General features: G+C 35.8%; 2 protein-coding genes across 5 annotated transcripts; both read left to right on the top strand.

Annotated features, from left to right (window-relative positions):
• Window positions 1–3841: 3841 nt before the first annotated feature.
• LOC147542363 (transcription elongation factor) lies at window positions 3842–5185 on the top strand. Its single transcript, XM_086673406.1, has one exon. The coding sequence runs from the start codon at window positions 4011–4013 to the stop codon at window positions 4617–4619; it is 609 nt and encodes a 202-aa protein (XP_086529532.1). The 5' UTR covers window positions 3842–4010; the 3' UTR covers window positions 4620–5185.
• Window positions 5186–6718: 1533 nt separating this feature from the next.
• LOC147542362 (Calreticulin family protein) lies at window positions 6719–10114 on the top strand. 4 transcript variants are annotated; one of them, XM_086673403.1, is made up of 7 exons: window positions 6719–7045; window positions 7174–7272; window positions 7391–7460; window positions 8199–9328; window positions 9431–9502; window positions 9610–9726; window positions 9851–10114. In XM_086673403.1, the coding sequence occupies exons 2-7, from the start codon at window positions 7195–7197 to the stop codon at window positions 10010–10012; spliced, it is 1629 nt and encodes a 542-aa protein (XP_086529529.1). In that variant the 5' UTR covers window positions 6719–7045; window positions 7174–7194; the 3' UTR covers window positions 10013–10114. The 4 variants fall into 4 exon arrangements, with proteins under 4 accessions (XP_086529529.1, XP_086529528.1, XP_086529531.1 ...); XM_086673402.1 differs by having other exon boundaries at window positions 6747–7045; window positions 9848–10114; XM_086673405.1 differs by having other exon boundaries at window positions 6804–7045; window positions 7174–7269.
• The last annotated feature ends 519 nt before the right edge of the window (window positions 10115–10633 follow it).

Below are 10633 nucleotides of genomic sequence, written 5' to 3'. Positions count from 1 at the left end.
ACCTCCAAAGGGTCTGTTCGCAGACCCTTTGGATCTGCTCTCTCTCTCTCTCTAGATCTGTAGAGAGAGAGAGAGTTTAAAAAAAAAAAAAAAAAATTTTTTGCTTTTAGAGAGAGAGAGAATAAAAAAAAAAAATTTTGAAGGTCGCCGGCCGGAAGTTTGTCCGGCCGGCGACGACTCTGCCGGAGAAGATGATGATGTGGCGTGGTCAACATCACCGGTCTTGGGTTAAGTTTGACCTAACGGCGTTAACTTTGCCGTTAGGTCAAATATTGATGAAGGAGGTGCTCTTTTGTAGAGGGGGCCCTATAACCAAATGGGTTATAATGAGGGGCGCTTTTAGCGGGGAGGCCTTTTAACAAAAACGGGGGGGCCTTTTAAAATTTCCCTAGGATAAATTAGAGGTTCAAAACTGGGTCCACATGACCATCAACATCAAAATCAACATCAGATTCATCGTCAACATCAGATTCGTCGTCATCATCAAAATTAAGGGTATCAATTTTAAGAGAGAGAGAGAGAGAAGAAGAACAAAGACTTGTTTAGATTTATCATCTTCATAAGAACAATAGTAGGAATGACTACAAGAAGTTGAACCTGATTCAAGAAGAAGAAACAACCAAAAAAGAAAAAAAAATCAATAGCAACAAAGAAGAAGAATCAGGGATTTAAGATGATAAAAATGGAGGATTTTCAAATTAAAGATGCTAAAAACGATTCCTAATAAAACATATCTGATCTTCTACCTTCGATTCCTTCTCTTTTTTACTCGTTAATGATTCAACTACAAAGCTTGTTTTGAAGTGTGATCGTCGATCTACTGATTCTGGTTTCATTTCTTGCTGAAATGTTACACGGCTCAAGAAAAAGAAGAAGAATATTTGCAAAGAAAAAGAAGAAACCCGAAGAAGGAGAAAGAAAAACCCAAATTGTATTTTTTTTTTATAGAGAGTAAGTTTTAGTGGGTAAGATTATTACAGGAATGGAACAAAAAGAAAATAACGTAAATAATAATTATCAATATTATTTTTTACCTATTACTACAGCCTACACATAGTATTTCAGTAACTTCTACTTAACATAATTCTTTTTTTAAGTTTCTTTGATTATTATGATTAATTCTTTTACCCAAACAACTAATTTTTAAATAATAAACACTTATCTGTAGAGATCAGAAATGATAGTAATCCAGCAAATAAGGCCAACAAATAAATTTTGAAAGCTTTTATTTTAGAAATTGTGATTTTTATCTCTACAAAATTAAGTCGAGAATAGAAAACGTAAGCGTAGTTACTTTTGCAGAGGTCACAAGCAGTTGGCATCACTTTTTTTAAAAAATTGTCTAAAGAGTTTGATAGTGGTAGATTAGTTGTTGTAAGGTAACGGCTATGATCTAAAGTAGTCACACTATAGCAAGTGATGATCATTTAATAATATACATTTTGGATGCACTATAAAAGTAAAATATCTCTTTGCAGATTTTAGGTAGATCCTTCAATATCATGCATGATAATATATCACAGTAAAATGTTTGTATGGGTAGATTTGGGCAGAGGATAGGATAGGATAGGACTCTTAATTAGTTAGTTGTGAACTACTGGTAAATCACTTTGTTAATTTGCTGCATATAGAGAGACTGATCAAATTTAAGAAGCTTATTGCTTTTTTCCATTAATTAATTGTGATTTATGAAAAAGCATCTTTCACTAAAGCCTAATATGCCTAACTTGGTCTATGCTCTTTAATTTGACAACCTAAAAGCATCTTAAATATGTAATTAAAAATAAAACATCCATAATTCATTGAATAGTGCAAAGTTCTCATCAAGATCAAGATCCATTTTAGTGATCATACCCCGTTCCATCGACAAATTCGATAGAGTTGAGATCCAAACAATTAAGCAGAGATGTTCTTATTTTGACAAAATCTTGAATAACTTTTTTCTTTGGCTTTTCATAAACTAAGCCAAGAGAAGGCACACAGAAGCAATGTCTTTTCCTTTTCCATTTTTTTCTCCCTCTTGAGCTATTAAACTAGTATTTACAATCTTATTACTAAAGTTTTTAACTTTACAAAACCATGAGCATCTTTCTTTTTCGTTTCTTTTTCTCTTTTTTCATTTCTACAATATTTTGATATTACATTCAAATTTTAATAGGAAACTTCCTAGAAGACCAGACTAAGAATAAAATCACGTGCACATATATTCCCAACCTATGCGGTTAAGAATTAGATGCATAGAGATAAAACTACGAGCGAAAAATTTGCCTCATAACAAGTAACTAGTGAGATGATGCCAATAAAACTTACTTTACTCTTCCAACGGGCGAAAAGAAAAGTATCCCCTCCCATAATTATATCTATGGATGGTCGAAACTTCGAATAGGTTAAATTAAGATATTAATAGTGTTTTTGACTGTTAAGTATTTTCTTCCATAACATCATTATCTTATTCGAACAAGTTGTACTTGTAGGAGAGTACTTTCTTTGTACTATTATATATGCAAAAGAATAATTTCATTCAAGAGCTTCTTAATGTTAAAACAAGTGTTTATTATTATTGATTTATAGATAGTATACTAGTTTATTGAAATGAGTAAAATATTCCCCGCTTCATAATTTTGTTACTTATGAGAATTTAGAGTCTACAAATAAGTTTTTTTTTCTTTCGTTGAAATTCTACAATTAAGTTATGTAAGACTTTGAATTGAAATAGGATCATGGACAATGCGACAAAATCGCGAAGTCACGAACTATGACCAGTACATATTAGTGGATCAATATTGTCATTTTGTGAAGAAAAAGTGAGAAAGAAGTAAAATAAAATGATCTACGTGATGGAGTCCCAACCAGATTATATAGACTTACATGATTTAGAGAGAAAGAAAATGAGAGCCTCTCTCCCTATGCCCATACACATACTTGGGCCAAAATTTGCCAAAACATCTTGCTCTGTCTCTCTTACCAATTTCTTTGAAATGGTAACTATATCTTAACGGGTGCCTCTATAGGCGCCTCCCCTAATTGCTGTAGGGGCCTCCCTCTGTTGGCGCCTCCCCTATCGTACCAAAAGGCTCCTCCCGCATCTCTTCTTATTTTCTTTTTTCATTCTTTTCTTTCTCTTTCTACTTCCAGAAATGGGCGATCCATCTAAAATGCTTATTGTTCTTGAAAGAAAGATCAAACAAATTTGAGATTAGTGGTTTGAATAGATCAGAATAAGTGATTGATCTATCATTTGAAGAGATCAAATATTAATTAGTGATATTTCAAATGCTAAAACCCTAGAACCAGGTATCGAAATAATTGATGCTATGATAATTCTTAGAAGTGCTTCTTGGATTTGTCTTTGTTCATTGCTACACACACTAAATTGATGCTAAAACCCTCTGTATGGGAGGCGCCAACAGAGGGAGGCCCCTACAGCAATTAATGCAGGCGCCTATAGAGGCACCCTAACTTAACTATATACCAATTATTTCGTTATACATTATTTATTCAAATGAATTACATAGATTGGTATATAATATGTATATATTTATATTTCCAACTAATAAAAGGAAACCATCTTCAATTTTAACATGAGGAAGAGGAATAATACCAGCCAAAAAGAACTACTCTTATTTCCAATTTTCCATCACTCACATTGCGCCACGTACCAAGAGAATCTGCTTTTCCCATTCATCTCTTTATGACTTTATGTTTTTTTTTAACTTTCACTAGTGCTTTTGAGGAGGAATTGAACAAGGGTTTTCCTTAGCCCCTACTCTTTCTCTCCCCATCTGAAAATTGAAATCCCCCCACTTAATTTCTAATTTCACCCTCCAATATCTATCTGCTTTAGTCTCTATATATACCCCTTCAAACCTTGTGTATTCTTTCATGTCAAATCACTCTCTTTCCATTCTCTATCTTCTTACTCATTCAATCTCTATCTCTCCCTCTCTATTATACCTACTAAATTGAGTTCATTCATTGATTTTAGGTACCCAAAATTAATCAAGATCATAATGAAGAACAGAGCATCAGCCTTCTTGAAACAGATAATGACAGTTTTGAGCACAGTTGTGAAGGCAAAATCTCTTGCCATAAAGAGCAAAACAAGTGCCATTAAAACTCGTCTCTTAATCTTGTCATTGTTGAAAAACAAGAAAGTTTTAGCAACTACTATATCTCACAAGATTCATGCTTTGATTGGTCACTTAGATCATAAGAACCAACAACAAGAAGAAGAAGATATTAGCAAAGCTATTGTCCTCTATAACTCTCAACATCATCATTATCCCAATACTTACAACCATACTACTACTACTACTAGTTGTACCGATTTGGTCGAACAAGATTATTACGATAATATCTACGCTGGGAATGAAGAAGACAAGTATCCAGATCTGACCCACTGTTTATTTGATGATGATTTAGACTATGGTGATGACCAGACACGGTCGGTTATCGATTTGGTGAAGACGGCTAAAGAGGAAGACGGTGAGAATTTCAGTCTTGAAGATGAGATAGATCATGTTGCTGACTTGTTCATAAAGAGGTTTCATAGACAGATGAAAATGCAAAAGCAAGAATCATTCAAGAGGTATCAAGAAATGCTTCAACGAGGTCTTTAAACACGATCACTTATAAGATTGACCGCCCCTCGGTGTTTAATCTATATAAATAACAGACAATTAAGAGATGGAGATTACAATTTAAGAAAAAGTTAACAGGGCAGTGTTTTTAATTACTAGTAACTGTTAATTAGTTGAATCTCTCATATTTCTCTTACCATTTGAAATATGGCGACAAATTAACCGCTATTTTTTTTTGTTTTGATCGGATGGGGAGCGACAAAATGTACGTATTTAAGACGACGTTTTAGTTGGGTCTAGCCATAGGTGTTGCCAACGACAATCTTGTATTATTATTATTATTATTTGTTTATTAGTAGTATTATTATGATCGCTCTTAATGTGAATATCTATCATAACCCAATTATGGTTTGTGCTAGCTTATTTGTATGTTCTTTTTGAAATTTAGAGATGGGGTAGATGCAAGATAACTAGTATTATGTAAGAAATAAGCGACCGTTTTGATGAGAATAGGCAAGGGTCGGGTTAGTTTTCTATTTTATTTCTTTTTTATGTAATCGTAAAATTAATAAAAGTACGAGTTCAATATTGGAAGAGAATGCCAATTATACGCGTCTATGTTCTGGATCTTCTTGTGTTTCCTTTTGGAATGTTTTAACATATAGATGGAGTTTGTGGTTTGATCTTCCAACTTTCATGAATGTGCTGATTTATGTTATTTTGCTTTTACTTTAAACCTAATCCTTTTGGTTTGAGTTAGGTTAATCATAGATCTTAAGCCCTTAAACTTGTTGTTCCTGGCTTCCTGCCTTAGTCATTTGCCCTCTTCAGACACCTACAGGCTACTAACTACCATCTTTATACAAGAGGAGCTTAAGTTCTAACCATCCCCCTCCTAATAACTGCTGGAATTGGATCTAATCTACGGTTTAGCTGGAATTGTATTTCGTGATTTTAAGAGACTAAACGTAGTCCGAAACAAAAGCTGGGCTGGCCATTAGATTCGTCTCGTCGAGCCGTTAAATTTAGATCTAAAGTTTGTCCAAAAGAGATTCTTTGAATGAGTTATTGATATTTCGAAGTTGGTATAAAAAGTATTTCAACTAAACTAAATGTGAACTAGATAGTCTGACGTCTATCTATATAACAAATGACATAGATTTGTCGATAATCTCCACTATTATTCTTCTTGAAATTTAATTTAATTTAATTACCATTATCATTTTTACTATATTTTTATTACTCGAAGATCTCTAAATGACTAAGTATGTGGAGATAACCTCGCTTAACATGCTTATAGAAAAATTAGTGTCCTACGGGTACAAGCTATACCCTAATTGAAAGTATAAAAGAAAATCATCTTAAAACAAGTGAAATTGTAACAGAAGTTCTTCAGAAAACCTCTATCTTCAATACAAATACGGTTCACAAACAAGAATCATCACAAAAGACCCATCAAAAATCCTAAACCCATTTGTGCTTCAGTTTGTTCTTTTTATGTTGTATACCTTAATAATTCAAGTTCAATAAACCATGAAACCGTCAACAGTTGGTAGCCCAAGTGGTTCCAAGGTGTTGACATAAACTCCAGAAAGCCCTGGAGGTCCCAGGTTCGAATCACCAGAGAAGGTGGAATCTTTGGTTATTTGAATTGGGATTATTAGGGTGTAAATAATGTTGTTGGCCTTTAGGGCATGTTCTAGTTGGGCTATAGGCCCGGTCCTGTTAGTGTTTGAGTGGGCGGTTATTGAGCTTATCACATCTATGATGTATCAAGTGCCAAATGTAACGACATACGTAGATCGACATACGTAGATCGTAGTCGACTTCAAAAAAAAAAATAAACCATGAAACCACTTCCTCTGGGGTGGAATTTGGGACCTTCAAGATTTCGGAGTTTATGTCAACACATTGGACCACTTAGGCAACCAATTGTTGACTGCTTCAGTTTCTTCAGTTATGTTGTTAGAGATCGAAAACCCCAGAGCACGGATGGAAGAAAAGTAAGGAGAAGACAATTCCTAAAATTCTGAAAGCACCCGCATAAAAAGTCAAATATGGAGTATTTAATTTCTAAAGGCACACTCCTTAAAAAGTCCAACCTATACATTTCTTTCTACAAGCACCTTTATTTTCTTTCCCATAAAAAAATTGATGGTTTCATACGAATCAAACAGAGTCTTAAATGTGGTATAAGAATGGGGATCTACTAATTCTATTGTTAGTCTAAAAACATGTAAGATAGCTTACGTGGAGAAATCCTATTGGGAGGCGGGACGTGTCGAAGAAGCCTATTGGCTGATACCACAAATTAACCCCCTACAAAAACCAAGTCCCGAAGGAGAAAACTCTCATTTTCTTTTCCACCGTGATTGTGTTTGGCTTCTTCAAACTCCCCGCACAAGTATAAAACCTAATCTATCTCCGTTCTCCAGTTGGGGAGCCATTTCATTCTTCTTCTTTTGGTATGTTTATTATTTATTACGTACTAGTAGATTCTCTTTTCAGTTATTTCTTCTTTTAAGATCTACTAGGTCATACATAGATCTCGATTTAGGGTTTCACAACTCAAATTTGTTTTCTCTGTTTACAGGGTTATGAACAATAGATACTAATGGAAGGAAAACAAATATCGTTGTGTTTGCTTTTTATCGTTTTAGCTACAATCCAGCTATGTGCTTCTTCTGATGTTGTAAGCAAACCCTCCCCACCCCATTTTGTTCTGGATCAGATCTAATAGATTTTGCCTTTTGTTTTCGATCGTTTTTGTTATCTGATATATATATGATTTTATATGTGTTTAATAACAGACGTTTTACGAATCCTTTGACGAAGCTTTCGAAGGGAGATGGATTGTATCTCAAAAAGATGAATATGAAGGTCAGATCCACTTTTTTTTATTAGATCTCGTAACATTATCATACAATTTGGTGGATAAAATTTGAAACCCTATTTTATTTAATGATTGAATTCTTTAGATCATGGATCTGTTCTGTTGAACAAGGAGATGACTTTAAAATAAATATGAATCTCTCAGTCACATCGCCCATGATGGGAAAACTTAGTATTAAGAAATTTTACCGAACAGGGGAGTGGTTTTCCCGGCATTAGTTGTTGCTTTCATAACCTAATTATACTCGCTAGTTGATTTTTATTATTCGTGGTAATTGTTTACGTAGCCATTGTCTAGCAAATAATCAATAATGTAATTACCCACTTAAGCTAGGAAATGTTTCACATGGGTAAATTCTTCACCTTGATTCGCGATTATTAACTACCTTGACCTGAATCTGTCCGAGTTGGAATCTCGTCGAACACCCAACCCAATATGAGCCATTTTTCTTGAGGTTCTATTAATTAGTGTTTTCTGTTTGTTGAATTTGTTTAAGTTTTATATTGTATACGGAATCGAGGGAAAGGGGTTTTAAAGTAGGATACTTTTAATGCGGAAAAACTTAGAAGTCTAAACCCAATTGTAAATAACATCTATTTTCCTTATTGTGAGAATTACCAGGCTGTTCAAATATTTTTATTTCCACTTTCTAGTCTTGAAATTTAGTAGAACATACCCGCTTGTCAATTTATTAAAAAATTGTTGATATGTATTTTGTGTTACAGGTGTGTGGAAGCATGCCAAGAGTGAGGGACATGATGACTATGGACTTCTTGTGAGTGACAAAGCTAAGAAGTATGCAATAGTGAAAGAGCTCGACGAACCAGTTAATCTTAAGGATGGAACTGTTGTTCTACAATTTGAAACTCGTCTCCAGAATGGACTTGAGTGTGGTGGTGCGTATCTTAAATACCTTCGACCTCAAGAGGCTGGATGGAAATCAAAGGAATTTGACAACGAATCCCCATACTCCATTATGTTTGGGCCTGACAAATGTGGTTCCACAAATAAGGTTCACTTCATCCTGAAGCACAAGAACCCTAAGAGTGGAGAATATGTTGAGCATCATCTCAAGTTCCCTCCTGCTGTTCCTTCTGACAAACTGTCCCATGTTTATACTGCTATTTTGAAACCTAACAATGATGTGGTAATTCTCATTGATGGGGAGCAGAAGAAACAGGCTAATTTATTAACTGGGGAAGATTTTGAGCCAGCAATTATCCCTGCCAAGACCATTCCTGATCCAGATGATAAGAAGCCAGAGGACTGGGATGAGAGGGCTAAAATCCCTGACCCTGCCGCCGTAAAGCCAGATGACTGGGATGAGGATGCACCCATGGAAATTGAAGACGAGGAAGCTGTTAAGCCCGAAGGATGGTTGGATGACGAGCCAGAGGAGATTGATGATCCTGAAGCATCAAAGCCAGAAGACTGGGATGATGAAGAGGATGGTGAGTGGGAAGCACCAAAAATTGACAACCCAAAGTGTGAGTCAGCACCTGGATGCGGTGAGTGGAAGAAGCCAATGAAGAGTAACCCGGCTTACAAAGGAAAGTGGCACGCACCACTGATTGATAACCCGAACTACAAGGGCATTTGGAAGCCACAGGAGATCCCCAACCCTGACTACTTTGAGCTTGACAGACCCAATTTTGAGCCCGTTGCAGCCATTGGTATTGAGATTTGGACAATGCAAGACGGTATCTTGTTTGACAACATCTTGATAGCATCTGATGAGAAGGTTGCAGAAACATACAGAGAGACAACATGGAAGCCAAAATTCCAAGTTGAGAAAGAAAAACAGAAGGCTGAGGAAGCAGCTGCAAGTACTCCTGGCGAGCTCTCAGGCTTCCACGTAAGCATTTTTTTCTTTTTGCTTGTTTATACCCATCTTTGTGATTGATCACTGTTGTTTCCTTTGTTCACTTTAAATGAATCCTATGGGTGCTTATTGCAGAAGAAGGTGTTTGACATTCTCTACACGGTCGCTGATATCAAATTCTTGGAAGCTTACAAGCTAAAGATCATTGTAAGTTACCAGATGGACCGATGTGATTATCCTTCGATTTTATTACAGTGAGTTTAAATCTTGGTTGGTTTAGCTAGAGGATAATTGATGTGTATATAATATTGCAGGATGTTATTGAAAAGGGAGAGAAACAACCTAACCTCACCATTGGGATCCTTGTTTCTATAGCTGTGGTCATCTTGAGTGTCTTTTACAGGATTCTTTTCGGTGGAAAGAAACCAGTGGTGAGTTTTCAGAACCCTAAGAGACAGTGATATGATCAGTTATCTTTTCATTTGTTCTTCCCAATATATACCAAAAGGTTGAAGTGGTTTACCAATTCCTGATTTGGTATTGGATGTGCAGCAGCCAAAGGTAACAGCTCCTGCAGCTGCTGAGAAAAAGGAAGCAGCAGAAACAGTTAAGGATGGAGCAGGAAGCAGTGGAGAGAAAGACGGAGAGAATGAGACTGAAGATGCATCAGCAGCTGCTGCAGCAGCCCCACGTAGGAGGGCAAGAAGGGATAACTAAGGATTGGTTCGCGATAAGAAGAGACTGAGTCCTAATCTTAATCAGAGAGTTGTTGGTAGGAAATGTGACCCCTTCTAGTTTTCTAAATTTTGTTTTCGGATATTTCTTGTGTTGATGATTGTAAAATGAGATAATTCCCTTTTTAGTTTTTGTTTACTCTTGGTTTTAGTTCAATTTAGTAATAGTTGTGTTTTTGAGAAAAAAAAAGGAAGATAAAGTAAGCAGCATCTACGAATTAGCGCCCATTTGGACATTTTTGCTTAACTCAGAATTTGGCCTTAAAACCAATAGCTATTTCTCTCCAAACTCCTATCAAACAAATTGTCCCCGACTGAAACCTTAGCTTATCCTCCAATTGGTTGCTATACTGTGTTTGTTATTTTCTCTCATCTTGTTCAAGAAAATGAAAAAAAACCAAGGTTGCAAGTGCTTTCCGTGACCCTGCTCGAGGTTTAGGGAGTGATTGAGACAGGAGTGACGGAGAGAGAGAGATGGTCGGAAATAGTGGTGGTGGTATTTGGGTTAAAAATATAAAAGTACCTTGAGCACAGAGATAGCTCGCCCTTTGTCGTTTAAAGCTCCATCTGAGTTGAGCACAGCATGTGATAGATGTAGGCACTG

The sequence above is a fragment of the Eschscholzia californica genome, unplaced genomic scaffold, assembly GCF_041429995.1.
Source record: "Eschscholzia californica isolate CP2 unplaced genomic scaffold, dmEscCali1.0.p SCAF_4, whole genome shotgun sequence".
Taxonomy (NCBI): Eukaryota; Viridiplantae; Streptophyta; class Magnoliopsida; order Ranunculales; family Papaveraceae; genus Eschscholzia; species Eschscholzia californica.
This window is presented reverse-complemented; position numbering and strand designations above follow the sequence as displayed.